The sequence below is a fragment of the Hypomesus nipponensis genome, chromosome 14 (genome assembly GCF_054491055.1).
Source record: "Hypomesus nipponensis isolate SF chromosome 14, ASM5449105v1, whole genome shotgun sequence".
Taxonomy (NCBI): domain Eukaryota; kingdom Metazoa; phylum Chordata; class Actinopteri; order Osmeriformes; family Osmeridae; genus Hypomesus; species Hypomesus nipponensis.
Window position 1 is genome coordinate 12,632,185 of NC_140374.1, and position 18,611 is coordinate 12,650,795.

Here is an 18,611-nt window from a genome sequence, read left to right on the forward strand (position 1 = left end):
TGCCATAAAGGCCCTGTCAGCCAGCCATAAAGGCTGTCAGAACGTTTACTGGCCTGTTAAAGAGAGAAGCATACTGTAGCCTCCTTGAGCACCACAGACTGGGATGATGGAGAGAGTGTGTGTGTGTGTGTGGGGGGGGGGGGGGTGGTCCCAGATTGGAGCTGGAGCCTACAGTACCACCCTTACACACACACACACACACACCAACAAACGTGTCCCCCCCCCCTCACTTTACAAACCCCTCCACACATTAAGGATTTCCAGGTCCCCTACGACCGCCACACAGACACACACTCGCCTCTCTTGACACGAAACCAAAGATGACGAGAACGTTGTCTGTTGGGATGGGAGGTGCTGGTGTGCATTACAGCACGCAGCCTCGTAGAGGCTTCACATAGACGGCAGAACAAGATAGAGGGAATGGATGGAGAGGGATGGACCAGAGAGGGAGAACGAGAAGGGACAGAAGGAGGACGAAAGAGAGGAGAAGCAGCCGGCCCCAGAGTGTCGTCCCTGACTCATCGCTGCCTCGTCCCTGCCTCTTCCAGGGTGGATCTGCCTATAATGTTTCATAGAGCTGACAGGCTTTGATCATGGACCAGCTATCTTTAACCTCTCTTGTGAGAGATCATCGCCGATAGGTTTCACAGATGGCAGAGTGTCCGATGGATTTTAATGGTAATGTTCCTCCCGAGTTCTGCTTTTAGGAGACAGAGCGGGCCAGGGCCTGGTGCCTTTACAAGGGTAGACAGACTGACTTGGATCAGGAGAAAGACGCACCGAGCCAGCAAAGGCCAAGTATGGAACGATAGGAGACCAACTGACTGTGTTGGAGTCACAGGGGAGAGACTGTGGAGGCAGTGCACTGTGTTTTCCTTGCATGTCTGCATGCCTGGCCCGTTCATTTCATGATATTATGTTTCAGTATTTTCCTAAGGAATAAAAATATCTGTCTCATGGGATGGTCCTATTTGGTTTCAAGGGCAGCCTTTTCTGAAAAGATGGAGGGCCTTTGATCTTCTGATTTGGATTGATTGCTTCAGAGCAGCATATTTGCACGCTACTTGTAGGGTACTTGTAGCAGCATGTTCACGATATCATGTAACCCCCATGGGTTGCTTTCTCATTTTTGATCTTCTCCTCCCTCTCCTCCCTCTCCTCCCTCTCCTCCCTCTCCTCCCTCTTCTCCCTCTTCTCCATCTCTCCATCTCTTGGTGGGCCACCATAGGGCGCAAGGGTAGGTACTTTACTCCTCCTTGAGTCTTCTTCCCTTCCTGTTTTCTTCCTCCGTCACTCCCTCCAACCACATCTTTGTTCACCTGTGATCCACGGTCGTGTGGATGTTAGTTCATGTTTTTGGCGCGTGGTTGTGGCGTGACGTGGAGAGTGATTCGGTGCATGTCTGGCTGACTGGCTGTGAGTTGTGTATTCCACCCAAGTTGTGAATCCACCACCCCCATCCCACCCCCAGTCCGTCTGTCATCAGGCTGAAGCAATGTTCACCCTCGCCGTTGAGTTCCCTGCCTGCTTCAGTGTTAGCTCCAGGGTTGTTGTGTCAAACTGACATGCTTCTAACAAGTGCTGCCTGTCTCTGTGTTGGCGCCAGCCATGGAGACCATACAGCTGGAGAGCTTTGAGGACTACGGCTACACCTTCATTGCTCCCAGGTGAGTGGAAACCCGTTGACCCAGCGCCATGTCAAGGACAGCGTGACTGGGCTAGGGCAGAGCCTGAGGTGTCTTCTGGATCTCCCGTCTCCATAGGGAGTACTGCAAAGACCTGAAGCTCTTTGACAACAACACCCAGTTCCTGCTGGACTTCAACCTGTATATCGACCGGAACTCTCCGGAGCCTTGTGAGTTTGGCTGCTCTTCCTTTGCACCCCTGTGCCACGGTCCTGGGTTTAGAGTGTAACGTGTAGCGAATGGTTGTATATCCGGAATCAGTTTGACGCCCTCACAACCTGGTAAACTGTAGCACACAAGGTCAAGCTCAGTCAGATACAGAACCCTAAATCAATACTAGCATATCATCGTGGGCTGTAAAAGGATCCATCGGAGATAGTGTGTGTGTGTTTGTGTGTGGCGATTCCTAAAGCTGTGAGTCAGACGTTTTCCCACAACTAGGACCTTGCATTGCTGTGGTCACCCCTTGAAAGGTCACACAGCGCCGTTAGTCATTCGATTAGTCTGGTCTGACTGGAGTAACTTCACCCCAATCGACTGGGTTTCTTAGAAGCTTGTCTGTGTTGTACTACGAGTAGAGTATGACTCACTGTGTTGATTTACTGCCCAGCCCTCCTTATCATGCAAATGGGCTCCAACGACCTCAGCGAGGCGTTTCAAGGTCAAACACTCTTCCACTCCGCCACCATCGGCGCCGCCGCTCCCTATGAGGCCCGTCGCTACATTTTGCGACGTGACAGTCTCTCTCTCTCTCTCTCTCTCTCTCTCTCTCTCTCTCTCTCTCTCTCTCTCTCTCTCTCTCTCTCTCTCTCTCTCTCTCTCTCTCTCTCTCTCTCTCTCTCTCTCTCTATCTCTCTCTCTCTCTCTGGACGTTTCTTAGGTAATGTGTCGCTGGTCAGTAGGCTGATCCTGGATGCTGGGCTGACCTCGGACCTGGTCAAGCTGTGGAAGGAGCAGGCACTGTGAGTGACTGGTCGTCCTCATCGATCGCAGTGTGTGTTTCCTTTGGTAGCTCAAGAGTGTAGCTCTCGTGCTGGGAGAGCCCTGGAAATGTTTAAGCAGTAAAATATGATCAAAGATGGGGGGGGAGAGCTATCATGCCCAACCATGCCAGCTCAAGCCATACTGTTTTGTGAAGAAAGTAAAGTAATTAAATCAATGTGCATTCTCCTGTTTTGTATGGTTGCATGGCTGAGATCATCTGTATAATATGTTTGTTGTCATCGTAGACGGATTGTACACATACATACACACATATGCATAAAAGGGATATAAAAGCAGAAAAGATGGGGGATATTTTTCTTAAATAAAGCAATTTGTTTTCCTCAAGCTGTCATTTGAATGCCTTTTAAGTAAGACCGTATTGGGGGGGGGGGGGGAGCTATCATGCCCAACCATGCCAGCTCGAGCCATACTGTTTTCTGAAGAAAGTAAAGTAATGAAATCAATGTGCATTCTGTTTGGTATGGTTGCATGGTTGAGATAATCTGTATTATATGGGCTTTGTCATCATAGATGGTCATATACACACACAGACACACATACATCAAAAAATAATATTTGTACTTGGGTTGGGATATAAAAGCAAAGAAAATGAGGGATACTTTTCTTAAATGAAGCAATTAGTTTTCTCAAGCTGTCTTCTGAATGCTTTATAAGTAAGATCGTATTGTGCTCACTCCCCTTTATGTGTATAGGCTTCCTACACTCTTGCTTATGTCTCAGTGTCATTGAAGGAAAAGGTCCATCTGACTCTGATTGCTTCTGGTACTGGACTTTGATTGGTCAGTGTTGTGTTCCCAGGGATGGAGTCATGGCTCGGTTTGTGGCCACAGACGGAGGAATCACCAGAGTCTATCCCAAAAGGTACCATCAGCCCTGTCCATGTCACCTCATGGCTCACAGACACACACACACACACACACACACAGACACACACCTGTGCACACACACACACACACACACTCACATGTGCTTTATACACATCCACACACACGCTTCTGGGACCTGCTTAGAACAGATGGCCAGGTACTTGTTTTGCTCCATTCTATTTGTCTCACACTGTACAGAACTTACAGAACTGTTTTTTTATGGACCAATCTTTTGCTTGTTATCTTTTAATCAGCAATGAATAGATTTATTTTCTTATAGAAACGTGGAATTTAGAATGTTTTGGTTTGGCCAATTTCAAGTTCTTTGGGTGTGACTGTTACTTTGATGACAAAAGTTTGGCGTCGGTTTTGTGTAAAAATGTTCAGACATCTGTGTTTCAAAACATATTTTTCTAATTTAAAGTGTGTATGTATATTCCCAGTGTAATTAAAACATGTGAGTGTTAACCCCTTCAGTGCTGGTGAGGACTGGACGGAAAATCCAGAGACTTATGAATCAAGCTTCTACAAAAGATCTCTGGACAACGAAATCTACATTTTCACCGCTCCGTATTTTAACAGTACGTCGCTCGTTCTCTCTTTGTACTGTTTGTGTTAGGTTCTGTGTGTTTACTGTGTGTGTGTGTGTGTGTGTGTGTGTTATGTGTGTGGTCTGGGCTTCAGTGTGGTCTCTCTTCTGGCACCATGGTATCTCTCGGAGGACTCTCCCCTCTGCTGACTGAGATCACAGCTAGGAGGTCCTACATTACCTCTCTCTCTCCTGCTCATCTTAACGTCGCTCTCTCTCTCTCTCTCTCTCTCTCTCTCTCTCTCTCACTCTTTCTCTCTCTCTACTCCTCCCCTTCAATCCTTCTTTCACTCTCTTCCTCGCTCTCCCTCCCTATAGGGTTACTCTAATCTATAGAGCAGATATAGTATCCAGAGTGGTCCGGTGTCTCAAACGAGTCCACAGGAACGCCTGGACCGTCTATTAGGTTCATGCAGTACATGGACCACATGGCGTGTGCTTATACACCCCTCTCACACGCGTGTTTCCACACGCGACTACTGTGAGCTAGTCCGACAGCATGCATACCGAACCAGATGTGTGTGTGTAACACCAAGGCCCTGTCTCTTGGCATGGTAACATCTGATGGAGTGTGTGTGTGTGTGTCCTCATTCCGCCCTGCAGAGAGCAGAGAGTCCAGTTATGAGTCGGGCATTCTGGTGAGCAAATCTGTGGACCTCACCATAGATGGAGTCACTCTCAAACCTGCTGGTGAGTGCCACAGTTTTAATTGGGAGTAATGGGTGGGGGAGGGGTATAAGGGAAGGGGAGGGGTAAGGGGAAGGGGAAGGGGAAGGGGAGAGGGAAGGGGAAGGGGAGAGTTAAGGGGAAGGGGAAGGGGAAGGGGAAGGGGAGAGGGTCCGGAAGAGCTCCCCCATCCAGCTTCAGGTGGAGGCTACTGACATGATTCAAACGCACTAGTCAGTGAACAAGGGACGTGCTGTAACGGAAGCGATGGCTTTAATCAGCACATGTTGACTGTTTGTTTTGTCTCCCGAACAGTGGTGGGAGTAAAGCTCAACGTCAGCTACTGGATGAACACTTTCATCAATGCAACCATGAAAGTGAATGTAAGAAAGCAAGCCATACAGAGACTGTATGTTGTATCTCTATGTGGCACCTGTGGTGTGGTATTTGAAGTCATGGATTGTTTTGTTCTTTCTGTAGTGCAAGGATGAGATCTGTGGCTGTCTGAAGAATGACAAGGTATGGAACCATACCATACCAAGCTTACTCTTGGTATGGAACCAAGAGTTAGCTTGAAGTGACAGCTTAAGCTCATCTGTTCAGGTTGAATGAAGCCTAGCCCTTTCTCATGTTCTCTCTCCAGTATGTCGACTGTGTCATCCTGGACGACGGTGGATTCCTGCTCATGTCCAATCAGGATGAGTACATCACTCAGGTGAGCTGTCATTGACCAATCGCTAAGCCAATCGTGTCTCCTCCGACATCTTCATTCGGATGTTTCTTAACTTTCTTCTCAACATTCAAATTCAAATATGTTCACTGTATTCCGGAATCATGGTCTTAAACCATTCACAGCCACAAAGAATTCACCACCTGAACTGTGTGGAACAGTGAACTCTGCAACTCTGCTCCATCGAGCACTGAGGTCGTAGGAAGCCGCAGATCATATGAAGCCCTGTGTCAACGATGATAGGAAGGCTTTCAGACTGAGCCCCTTGTTCCTGGGTTCTGGCGTCTGCTCAGGGCTGTCTAGATTTCCAACTGGGCGGTCAGAGTCTGGTCTCTGGCTGACCATCAGAGAACAGACAGTAGGCTGGCAGTCAGGAAAGCGACAGTGGAGTGGGTCTCCTGTGTGTGTGTGTGTGTGTGTGTGTGTGTTTGTGGAAGTTCAGCTCAGCTAGGATGAGTTCTACTGATCATCCCAGCTCCCTGGACACCCAGGAAAGGATAGACTGGGAAACGTAACTCGCCGTGTCAGTCAGGGGAGGACATCTGCTCTTTCAGTTGTGAACGCTCCTCTTTTATGGTGGGCTTCTTAATGCTGATGCAGTGCTTTTTTTCCTGCTTTGCTTGTGTGTGTGTGTGTGCTCGTACAGATCGGTCAGTTCTTCGGGGAGGTGGACCCCGTGCTGATGATCAATCTGGTCAACACATCTCTGTACTCCTTCAACAAGACCTACGATTACCAGTCAGTGTGTGACCCCGAGAGGGACAGCAAGGCGGCAGCAGGTCTACGCTCTGTCTATGTGGTGAGACGCACGCACGCACACGCTCACACACATCCATAGACATACACACGTGTGTTCATACATGTACACACACATACATGCACACCCATCCACATCAGCCAACATTCAGCAGTGCGCCACATGTTGAGGTGAGTGCCTGCTAAAAGTGCATCCGTTTGACCCATGTGTTCTGTTGCACCTCGTCAGGGCTCATGAGACTTCCTCACCTGTACTGTGCTTCTCTTTCCAGCCCACCATAGCAGACCTGCTCAGCATTGGCTGGTGGGCCTCCACAGCTGCCTGGTGAGTTTGTGTGTTTTCTAGGGTCGAGGCCGGGGTTGAGGCCGGGGTCGAGGCCGGGGTCGAGGCCGGGATCAAGGCCGGGGTCTAGGCCGGGGTCGAGGCCGGGGTCGAGGCCGGGGTCGAGGCCGGGGTCGAGGCCGGGGTCTAGGCCGGGGTCGAGGCCGGGGTCGAGGCCTGGGTCGAGGCCGGGGTCGAGGCCGGGGTCGAGGCTGGGCGCAGTCATCTCCCAGACCTCCCACAGCACTGGCCGCCTGCATCTATATCTTATTCGTGCCTCCATATCCACGCTGTGTGGTTCTAGTGTGCTGTTCTGTGACGGTAGCAAGGTTTTAGCTTGATGATCGGTATTGACCAGTAAGACTGGGGCCAGTTGCATGAACTTAGTTTGAGACTAGTCTTAGGCCGAATCCCAATACTCTCCCTTACCCCTTACCCTTACCCCTCCCCCTTAGTTGTGTGCGTTCCCGTGAGAGCTCGTGGTGTCCCAATACTCTTTTTGAGCTAGGGGTAGGGCTAAGACTAAGGGGTATACACCCCTTAAAACCAAGTAAGATCGGGAGCTTACTTGAAACCTAGGGCTATGTGAAAACTGCACGACCGGCAACAATGGCGGCCAGATCATCCAGAGAGTCCGAAAATTTAATATTTTCGGCTTAATTCATTTATTAAAAAAATATGACAGTCTTTTTTTGTGTTATACACAGTCCTGAACATGTTTCTAAAAATTGCTAGTTTGGTACGCTAATGTTACAGTGCTGAATTGCACAACAGTCCCGCATTTCTTTGACTAGAATGTCTACAGTTTTAAGTAGACTCCATTAGCAGCGAATTTTGTTTAATATCAGTGCATAACACTACTTGCTTTGAAAATATCGATACGTGCTAGATGACGTACCTGTAACCAGGTGGCGTCCCATTTCTTAGGGATATGTAGCCCTTACCCCTCAGTTTCGAGGGCCAAGGGCTAGGGGTAAACTAAGGGCTAGGGGGAAGGGGTAAGGGGGAGTATTGGGATTCGGCCTTAGCCTCAAACTGTCTTAAATTGTCAGGTTAGACTAGTCTAATTAAGCCTGTATGCTGCAAACATAGTAAGACTGACTTAATTTGTGGTAGAAAAGTACCACTTCTCCCCCTGGCTAAGCCTTGTGTAAGGGTTTAGTTGCTATGCCAACGATATGTTAGTACCTCATTATCTTAGCATAATTGATTACAAAAGGAATTACATTTGTTAATTTTAACTGCAGAAAAATTAACCGGGGTCTGCTTTTCGCTAATATGTAATTTTATTAAATGAGTGAGTAGATGACAACATAATTCACTTTATTATAACGCAAGCCATCTGCGTTTGAGTTGTGGATTAATTGAAGTAGCGTTGGGGTTAAATAATCTTAAAAACGCATACACTATTTGTTTATGAGACAACTTTTTCAATATTGTATACCTCCAACAGATGTAGGTTTTCAGCAGCTTTAAATGTACCGATCTTTCGCCGTTAAGTTTTGCAGTTTTATATGACAAGTTGGACGTAAAAGTTACATTTAAGTTTAAGACAAGCTCTATTTTTATGCAACTGGCCCATGGTCTCTCTCTCTCTCTCTCTCTCTCTCTCTCTCTCTCTCTCTCTCTCTCTCTCTCTCTCTCTCTCTCTCTCTCTCTCTCGGTAGGTCCATTGTACAGCAGCTTTTCTTCAGCCTCATCTTCCCCAACCTCCTGGATGCAGGTGAGCATCAGTCTGGACCCGGCACTGAAGAACTCAGAGCTGGCAAATGGCTTGCAGTGCGAGGGTTGCCAGTGGCAAATCAAGAAAAACCTTTTGAATATGTCATTCTAAGAGAAGAGCACATTGACGACAGCGACGAAAGCAAGTTAACGTAAAACACACTGAATGTATTCAAATGGTAGGAATTTCAAGAGAGTACAGGGTTTGTTGTGGGTTCACTTGGCAAAGTGGTACAACTTCGATTTGAATGGCTACAGAAACAAAAGAAAGAAATGAAACCGAAGAAGAGGGGAAAAAGCGGTGGTTTGAAAGTGGGACCGAATTACACAAAAAAATGTGCCCACAGTGAGTAATAATTTGACAGGAGCCAAAAACACCCAGAAACAGCTTCAGGGTTCAGAGGGTTATAACATCCATTTACTCTGTAAATCAACACAACATAACAAGAAGAACACACATCAATTCCTATCATCCTTACAGTTCCATGTAGCAGTGAGGTCCTTGAGAATGTTCTCATAAATCCAGGTTGTCTTGTGTTCGTTTCATGTTAACGAGGTTAACACGTGTTCCCGGTCAAAAATGACCATTATAAGACATATTTTATCACCTACTGTTATGTTTGGAAATTTTAGCAACCTCAGTTCTCGTGAACATGACACGTTTTTAACTTTTATTTGCTATGTATGGCCTGTGGGCCTCGTTGACCATGGAAGCCAAGAAGGGAAGTGAGGTGTGTGGATGCGCTCGAACACACATGCATGTGAGGGTCTGGGAGAGAAAGGGCGTCCATCTGATGAAAGGGCATGTGCCTGAACTCAATTAAGACACTAATTGGCACCAAGAATCAGATTAAATTAACTAAATTGTTCAGAAGGGAAAATGGGTAAATCTGTCAAATTTGACCAGAACACAACAGGAGGGTTGCCAGGGTGATCCTTCCAGAAAAAGAGGCAAGGGCTGATTACTCTTGATTTGAACTGTCTGAGAGCTCCACAGGACTACTGGGAATGTCACCCTCAGGCTGATAGGGAGGCCACCTGCTGGGATGTGGGGTAATCCCTTCCCCCTCCCCCTCCCCTCACCCCCACCAGCTCCAATGTTACTGAATGGAGGTGGGCCCTGGGAGGTGTGACCTACACCAGCTGGCACCATGCATCCTGGATTGGGTACTCTGCTACAGGAAATAGGGATTTGACCTGTTATTGTTGGATGGCTTGAAAGCTCATGTAGAACACAGTTATTTATTGGCTTGTAGGTTCGTTTGTTTGCCTGTTTGCTGGTCATTATCTTGCTTCCATCTGTAAATGTGATAGCGCTGTGTGCTACTTTGATATGAAGCACTTTGGCGTACTGTATACTGTATATGCTCTCTTTTCGTCTTCTTCCCTCTCAATATTTTCTCTATCCACCCACCCCCCCTCCCACCTTTCTGCCTCTAGTGGGGTCTGAGGAGGACATATCAAACAACATGTTTAAGGAGAGCTGTATCACTGAGCAGACACAGTACTTCTTTGACAGAGAAGAACGGTCCTATGTCGGTGTCCTTGACTGTGTGAACTGCTCCAGGTGTGTGTTAATGCACATGTGTGTGTGTGTGTGTATCTGTGTGTTTCTATGCCTGTGTGTGTGTGTCTGTGTGTCTGCTTATGTGCCTGTGTGTGTATGTGTGTGTGCCCGTGTGTGTGCCCGTGTGTGTGTGTGTGCCTGTGTGTATGTGCGTGTGTGCGTGCCTGTGTGTGTGTGCCCGTGTGTGTGTGCGTGTGTGTGTGTGCCTGTGTGTGTGTGTGTGTGTGCCTGTGTACGGAAGGTAGTTCTCCCCCTCTCCTTCCTGGATCATTGCTCATCCTGGTGTCCTCCCGGTTTGGTGGGACGCAGCCAGCTGCGGTCAGACGCACTCCGATCGCACTCTCTGCCTTGATCAGTCAGTGGCTGCAAACACAAGAAAACACAGACTATTTCAGCCTTCTCCCCAAAGCCTGTTACCCCTATATTCTTTACACACACACACACACCGACTCACATCCACAAACACACAGACAAACACACGCATAAACAGATACCGACACAGAGACGCACACATATGCAGTAAAGGAGCAGTAGAGAGGGCAGGGCAGTCTGGTGGTTAACTGTGCAGAGAAATGCAGCGTGTTACGAGACCAACATGCAGCTATAGGCCTGGTGCTGAACTGCTGCACATTAACGACTGTACACACACAACCCTTAACGACCACCATAAAGAAAAACCAATCGCCAGACGAGAGGACTGGAGGAGCGAGCGTGTGTGTGTGTCTGTGTGTGTGTGTGTGTATCACTTAACATCACTTAGTCTGATTTATCGTGTTTTATTCTCGGAACTACTTTCCTACATGTGTAATGTTCACACGTCAACTGAGTGCATTTGTCTGTGTGTGTGTGTGTTACAGGATGTACAGAGCTGAGAAGCTGCCCAACACCAACCTGGTGTTCCTGATCACGGATGCCAAGGCAACCTGCTTGTCATGTGACCCGCGGCCACTCCGACAGGCCGAGCAGCCCTGTATCCTTGACAGCACAGTAACACCTCCTCCTATTGGCCAATAGAACCACCGAACACAGGGCATCACAAACAGCCCAAGGGATTCTTTGCAGTTTTTTTCTCAGGTAAAGAGCATGAAAGAATATTTGCAGTCGCTTTGTAGGAAACTACGAGACCCATGTGCAAGGCATATGGTGACCATGGATCATCCATTGGCCTGTCTTACTTGTGTAGTACTACAAGCACGCAGTCATTCATCTGGGCTCCACGTTTGCCATCAACTTAAATCAATGTTATTGTGATTGTGTGCGTGTGTGTGCCTGTGTGTGTGTGTGTGTGTGTGTGTGTGCGTGTGTGTGTGCGTGTGTGTGTGCGTGTGTGTTTGTGTGTATGTGTGGACCGTGGTCTGTGGGACAGATGTGGCTGAGTCTGTAGCTTCCTGCTGGTGTAACAGTAAAAGTGTCATCTTTAGAGGTCGCAGAGAGGTCAAACTGAGGGCCTGTAGTTTATTACAACTCAATACACTGCTAATGAGGCTCACTTACACACACACACACACACACACACACTCCAGCACACACACACACACTGAGGCGAACACTTCATCATCACTGACAGAAGATAATGTAGTCGCTGCCATTCACATGGACGCAGACCAATGAACTCTGGGATGGTTTAAAAGACTCGTGTTTCTCTGCTCTCCCAGTCATGTTTGATCAGGAAGAAGATATTTCTTACACCCTCTCTGCCTCATGCTCCACTCTGGATCAGTGGCATTCCGATGTGACATGGCCCTGAACTTTAGAAAGGGATTTGTTATGTAGCCTTCAGTAGGGTGTGTACTACAGGTGGGGTGGATGTGAGAGAGAAAAGAGTCTGTATGTGTATGTTTGTATGTGTGTGTGTGTGTGTGTGTGTGATAGAGAGAGAGAGAGAGATGGAGAGAGAGAGAGAGAGAGAGAGAGGGATGGAGAGAGAGAGAATAATGTGTGAGAGAAAGAGTGTGTGTGTGAGAGAGAGAGAGAGAGAGAGAGAGAGAGAGAGAGAGAGAGAGAGAGAGAGAGATGGAGAGAGAAGAATGTGTGAGAGAAAGATGTGTGTGTGTGTGTGTGTGTGTGAGAGAGAGAGAGATAGAGAGAGAGAGAGTGTGTCTTGGTGTTTTTCCTAAACGCGTGCCCTCAGCCTCAGGTCCAGACCCATGTGAGTTGGCCCAGAACCCTCGTTACAGGAAAGGCCCCGACGTGTGTTTTGACAACGATATTAACGTAAGACAAACATAAACACACACACACACATAAACACACAGACACACGCAAACCATACATACAGTCACTCCTTCTGGCAACGCAAATGGAAATGTGTAGACTCGATTTTGTCAGTCCCTGCCCTTCGTCAGAGCCTGTCTGGTCTTCATCAGCTTTGAGTTGCTGCTTGCATGTGTCATGCTCATCATCCTGCCTGTAATGTCCTTGAGATGAACTATCAAGCTCAAAACTATCAAGATGAAGCTCATTTATCTTCTTCATCATAATTATACTGGATGTTGCCTTTCAGTTGAACAAGCACTATAACCAAGCATGCAATTCTCATTATCTTTTTCTCTTTCTTTTGTTCCTGTCCCCCATCTCTCTTTCTGTCTCTATCTGGTTCTCTATCTTTCTTCATCCTATGTCATTGCTTGATGTGTTTTTGCCATCTGTGTCCATTGGCTGCCGCGCATGTCCGTCACGGTAGGACGAGCCGCTGTGCCCAATTAGCCGTGGCTCTGGTCCGGGTCCCGCCCCTGTGCTCCTACTGCTACAGGTGTTGGTGTTGGTGCTGGGCCCAGGGTCAGTTCTGTGCTCTGCTACTAAGACCTGGTCTCAGACCAGCGCTACCATATGCTGCTCCCTGTCTGAATGAACAATGTTTCATTATAGAGACTGGCCAGAAATCAGTGTTCTTGTATCGTTGATGGTGTGAGACCATGGTATCAAAACAACATAGGTACTTTTCCTAGATTTGCTCGTTCACACGACATCATTTCCAGACCTCACACAAACACCCACACACACACATTGTATGCTGTGACTGATGTTTAGGTGTGTGTGTTTGTTTGATGTAAATACTTTGAGAAGGCTGTCCGGGAAGGGAAGGTCAAATTTTAAGGAAGTGAGTGAAGGCTACAGGCCTCTCCTCCACTCCTCCTGCCTCCCCTCCTCTACCTCTCCCTCTACATCTCCCTCCTCCTTTTCCTTGCCTATACCTCTCCAACCTCCCCCTGTCACTCCCCCCTCTCCTCTCCCCTATCCCTCCTCTCTTCTCCTGTTCCTCTGCTTTTCCCTCCGCCCTCTACCTCTCCTCTACCTCTCCTCTACCTCTCCTCTACCTCTCCCTCCACTGTGGGAAGTCGTTATGTCTCCAGTCCATATTCTCCGCAGAGTAAACAGAGGAAGCTCTGCATGGACTTCCTGCCTTTTAGCGGTGCAGCTCTACAGCCCCCCCCCCCAGTGCCCCCTTCTGTGACCGAGCGCACGCACGGATATCCTGAACGCCACCATCAAACAGCTCGAGACTACACACACACACACAAACGCATACACACCGAAGGGGCAAAAGAATGATTCATCACATGGAATTAGGCTTGGAAGTAGGTCAATGAAGGTCACGGGCCGTGTTACGTGACTGACGCTGGTTGTATCCAACAGGAGGATGATTCGGACTGCGGGGGCGGGGCCTGTCTGACCCCCTCCCTCTGGCCGATGCTGGGACTCCAACTGCTGCTGCTGTGGCTCCTGACGGCCCCGCGGCACTCATGACCTCCACACACACACACACACTAACACACCACTGGTGTCTGAGTCCCTGTCAAAAACAGATTTTGACCCCTGAAATTCGCAAATCCACACACATTCAACCCCCCCGGCCCATCAGGTCCCCCCCCCCCCCATCACACACACACACACACCTAACCGATCCCAACCAGGATGGATGCAGAACTCGCGCGTCCACCCATCCGCTCAAGGGTTCTCCCTAGTTTTCTACCACCACCGATCGGTTCACTGCCACTGTGTCAAAGGACGATATCTACCATCCCCCTTCCCCACACACACACACACCCTTCTCCCTCATTTATAACACATCGCTCCTCGAATGGACTCTGCCCTGGCCCACTCCTCCATCCTCTCTGCCCTGCCCCACCCTCCTCACCAGGCTTCTTTGGAAGGTGCTTCCCCCACCTCACTCGTTTACTGCACGTTGAATTGTCGTCCTACGGTGCAACAGAAAGAGCTAACCAAACCCTTTAATTGTCCTGGATCTGTTTTTACAGTCGACGACCTCACGGGTCAGTTCACGCTGAGTCTCTGGGAGACTGTGCGCTCCTCTCATTATGCCAACTGAACCACTGACAGCAAACGATTTGTGTAGCTAGTTGTTTTGATTGTTTGTTTTACAAAATATATGTATTTGTCATGAGACTATTATGCAGTAAATGATGTACAGTATAGACGAATACTGTCAACAGTACAACACAACATGTAATGGGGGAGGGGGAGTGGTTACGTTTTTTTTTTCTTTTCAAGTGGGTGTCGGCAGCAGTTAGTGTGGGGTTGTGTATCAAATGCTTCCCAGAGAGTCCGGGATCACACACACACACACACACACTACACAATCACTCTATGACACCAAAGCACCATGGCAGGAATGTAGGTATTCTCCCCAGGCCGGATCTCCTCACCTGGTCTCAGAGGGCTCTCACATCCATCAATACCAGAGTCACAGTGCTGGTACGCTGAAGCTTCCGTAGATCAGGCCTCCAGCCCTCCAGGCATCCAGCCCTCCAGGCTTCCAGGCCTCCAGGCATCCAGGCATCCAGCCCTCCAGCTCTCCAGCCCTCCAGGCCTCCCGGCCACCAGGCCTCCAGCCCTCCAGGCCTCCAGCCCTCCAGGCCTCCAGCCCTCCAGGCACCCAGCCCTCCAGGCACCCAGCCCTCCAGGCACCCAGCCCTCCAGCTCTCCCGCCCTCCAGCTCTCCAGCCCATCCAGCCCTCCACCCCCCCCCCCCCCGCCAATCCGTCGTATGAACAACGATACACCGAGACAATTGCAGAGACAGACCCCACTATACATATAGTAGCAAAGGAACACTCCACAAATCAAAACAGAAATTGCCAAGAAGCATTGGTTCCCGAGTGGCCCCTGCACTGGTCTGCTGGCTTGGGTTACCCAGTATTGGATGCATCCGATTCCCAGTGCCTATGTAGCTCCAAACAGTTCTAGTGTCCTCATTTTCAGTAGAGTCTATTGGAATGGCATACCGTAGTGCTGTCTGTGTGTATGCCTTTGTGTAGTAGAGCATGGGTAGTAACTTTGGCTATGGTTCTCATGTGTCCACCCGCTAAGGGGCAAGTGTACTGCATGTCAGTTACTGAGCAAACACTTGCTCCCATTGGGCACTGTGTGTTAATGTGACAAGGTGCACGTGGTGGCGGGGTTGGAATGTGACAGCGATGCTACGCAGTCCCGTTCGGAAAGATGTCCTGAGGGAGTTGGTGAACGCCCCCCCCTCCCCCTCCCCCCCCTCCACCTCTGCCGCCCCCCTCTCCCACCCTGAAGTTCTCCTCTCTTCCTCCCCATCTCAAGACTCAGGACCTGTTCTCTCCACTTGTGAATTATTTTTTGTATCGGCATATCCTATCAGAAGACTGTTGTCCCCATCCCCCACCCTTATTCCTCTCTACGTCTGCTCGTTTCTTCTTCGTGTTGCTCTGTGAGCCCGTCGCTGCGAGGGCGCGCCGTGTCCCAAACGCTTCCGTGTGGTGGGGTGTGAGCTCACCCTGTGTTGACCGCTTCTCATGGTGAGTGTCTCTGTGGCCCAGGTAGAGAGGACTCAGAGGTCACGATCCCTGATGCCACTTTGGCCATGAGAACAAAACCACGGTAGTACACTAAACAAAAGCACTGTAGTACACTAAATAAAACCATTGCAGTAGTACACTAACGAAACCACAGCAGTACACTAAACAAAACTACAGTAGTACAATAAACAAAAATAAACCTAGTACACTTAACTACACCACTATAGTACACTAAGGTATTGGTTTCTTATTTACTTTAATACGTGGGAAGATCCCAAATCAAATACAGTGAATCTGGAGCAGACGCCATGTTGTCAGAGCAATCAGCTGCACTCGCACAGGTGACGTCACTACATCTCCAAGGCAACATATCAACCAACTGTGTGGAGTTTCAAAAAGGTCTTAGTTTGTTTACCTCTGCGAACTTTCAGGAGGTACACAAACGGATTTGTTAACTTTTGAGAACGTCTCTGGACCAATAAGAACAGCGTATTGCTCTAATTATAATACTAGTATATAAGAAACGATCATAGTACACTAAGCTAAACCACTGTAGCACACTAAGCTAAACCCCTATGGAATATAGTTTCTGACTGCGCCTGTCTCCTGTCTCTATGGCCGTGTGCTGAGCTCACCATGAAGAGTGTTGAGGTTGTGCCTGTGTATCAGAGTGGTGTTGATGTGTGTTTTAACGAGGGGCCCCCATCTGTCATCATTCCTGCAGGCTTGTGTGTGTTTCTCAGATATCTCTAAATGTGCTTTAATCCACAAAACTCTTTTTTTTGTGGAACTTCACAAGCCTGAATCGATTTTGTATACATTTGTACAATAATGCTATTTACTGTAAAAAAAAAAAAAAACACGAAAGAAAGAAAAGAAAAAGGAGAACTAATGTTTATATCATAGTGTTGAATATTGTGCAAATATGATATATTCACAATAAAAGTGTTGTATTGTTTTTGACCTGAAGTGCCTCTCCTTGTTCTGGTATGTTCCACCGTCATTTCTCTTCCACTGGATCAAACAGCAGGTCAGAGATCTTCCTCCCTGCAGCTGGACCACTGTGAGAGGAGAGAGTATGTGTGTCTAAGGGGTGGACAATGCTAAACTGTCAACATGTGTTTTATGGTAAAGGCTATTGGCTGTGTTTATAATCACACTTATCTTTTTCCATCTACCAGTGTTGGATGTGATATCGGAACATGCTGACAGAAATGCTCATTGCCTTCCCACACTATACAAGGCTAACACAGCCAGTACCCATTTCCAGTTTAACACTGGTGAACAAGGTGCTGCCCCCCCCCCCCCCCCCCCCATTGCAATAAAGCAATGCCGTTGAAACCAACAAATACAATGTGACATAATGACCATAACAACTATGGTTTTATACAGAGAGTTCTACAGAGAGATGAAAGATGTACACAAAGGGTCAGTGAATCATGAGAACTGTTTTTTATGTGGACACATTTCATTTCCTTCTCTGAGCAAGATAAGATAACTCTGTCCATTTGCACAGAGGAAGGGAGAGCATTTACGGTAATATACGGTTCATCGTTCTGAGGGGGAGCATGAGTCCTCTGATACTGTACAAGCGTCCGTATTTCAGTCCTATAGTGCAGTGCATCCCAGACCAGACTGCCACACACACACACACACACAAGGCCAAACAGAGGCATACCCAATTGCTGGGTCTTACCGTAAGGTTAACAGAACCATGAACTGGTCATTTCCTGCACGCTGAGGTCCTCTGCACCAAGCCGCTATCAGACCTCATTGGGACAAATATGTCTCACACACACACACGCGCGCTTAGCGTTTCGGAAGACAGGCGGTCCGGCAGATGAAAGGTGCGGAGATGTGCAGTGACATAGCATGCAGCTCGGCACCAAACTGAGGGAAGCAGGCGTGTCCATCTCCCCAGGCCTCTGGAGATGAGGAGCAGGGGATTCTTCGAGACAGACCAGGCCTCCTCTCTCCACAGCCCCAGACCTGAACCAGATGGTCTCATCCCAGCATACCACAGAGTGCATTCAACTTCATGTTGTTGTTGTTGATACGATGGTTATCTTTAGAAGGACGAAACCACATCTTTGAGGACAGAGAGTTTTTTTTCTCGGAAATATCTTTGTTGTCGTTAGGGATGGCTTGCCTGGGGGGTCGTGTTATATGTGGTTCTACTGGGGGCTGGGATGCAATAGGATATCCTTATAAGTGGGGACGAGGTCGTAGCCTTTAACATGCCAGTCTTAAGAACTAACAGACCGAAGCGGAGAAAGAGAGAAATTAGGTCTCGCACACACATCCCCCCCCCCCCACCTATGTGCCAGGGAAGATTGGGTCTTAGATAGAAATCCACACCAGATCGTTAGCCCTGCTGCATTTGTGCAAACATGTACATGCGGACCGTTTCCGTGGCTCTTAGTCAACCAAGTCCGTCACTGTTGATTTAGCGAGCTCTCCCCGCTCTTTGTTGTTTTCCAAACGTCTATTCCTTGGACGTTAGTCAGCGATGACCTAGCGCTGGTCTGAGTTCAGCCTCATTAGTGACGGATATATACACTGTACACACACTGTATACGATACAGTGTCCCCTCCATAGAGCAGTTAGACCTGGGGCTGTGTGAACTACCCTAACCCTATCTAAGAAACTCCTATGTGTTTGACCTGTGAGCATTAATTGGCGGTAGGCTGGGCCTTCCAGTCCGTTCAGAGGGAGGGTCTTTCCAGGAAGTATGGTCGGGGAGGTGACCAGGCAGAGATCTGAGCAGGACAGGGCATGGACAGCAAGGTCATTTTTGGTCCAAGGTCCTATTCTGGGATGTCCAGCGTCACGACATTGTCTCTATCTGGTGAGGAGCAATACCCTTTTCGTCATAACTCCACGCTGACTTTGGGAAATAATGGCTCGTTTGTGATT

General features: G+C 48.4%; 1 protein-coding gene across 1 annotated transcript in view; it reads left to right on the forward strand.

The window, feature by feature from the left end:
• Positions 1 to 13,670, forward strand: part of LOC146258652 (voltage-dependent calcium channel subunit alpha-2/delta-1) — a 46,206-nt gene extending 32,536 nt beyond the window's left edge. Inside the window, exons 22-37 of the mRNA XM_084671826.1 lie at positions 1,607 to 1,667; positions 1,764 to 1,855; positions 2,566 to 2,647; positions 3,489 to 3,551; positions 4,034 to 4,137; positions 4,749 to 4,835; positions 5,127 to 5,194; positions 5,292 to 5,330; positions 5,455 to 5,526; positions 6,188 to 6,340; positions 6,570 to 6,622; positions 8,287 to 8,342; positions 9,782 to 9,908; positions 10,766 to 10,878; positions 12,040 to 12,122; positions 13,545 to 13,670. Coding sequence (XP_084527952.1) covers positions 1,607 to 1,667; positions 1,764 to 1,855; positions 2,566 to 2,647; positions 3,489 to 3,551; positions 4,034 to 4,137; positions 4,749 to 4,835; positions 5,127 to 5,194; positions 5,292 to 5,330; positions 5,455 to 5,526; positions 6,188 to 6,340; positions 6,570 to 6,622; positions 8,287 to 8,342; positions 9,782 to 9,908; positions 10,766 to 10,878; positions 12,040 to 12,122; positions 13,545 to 13,655 — 1,364 coding nt within the window. The 3' untranslated portion in view covers positions 13,656 to 13,670. The remainder of the gene's footprint in view (positions 1 to 1,606; positions 1,668 to 1,763; positions 1,856 to 2,565; positions 2,648 to 3,488; positions 3,552 to 4,033; positions 4,138 to 4,748; positions 4,836 to 5,126; positions 5,195 to 5,291; positions 5,331 to 5,454; positions 5,527 to 6,187; positions 6,341 to 6,569; positions 6,623 to 8,286; positions 8,343 to 9,781; positions 9,909 to 10,765; positions 10,879 to 12,039; positions 12,123 to 13,544) is intronic.
• Positions 13,671 to 18,611: the final 4,941 nt, after the last annotated feature.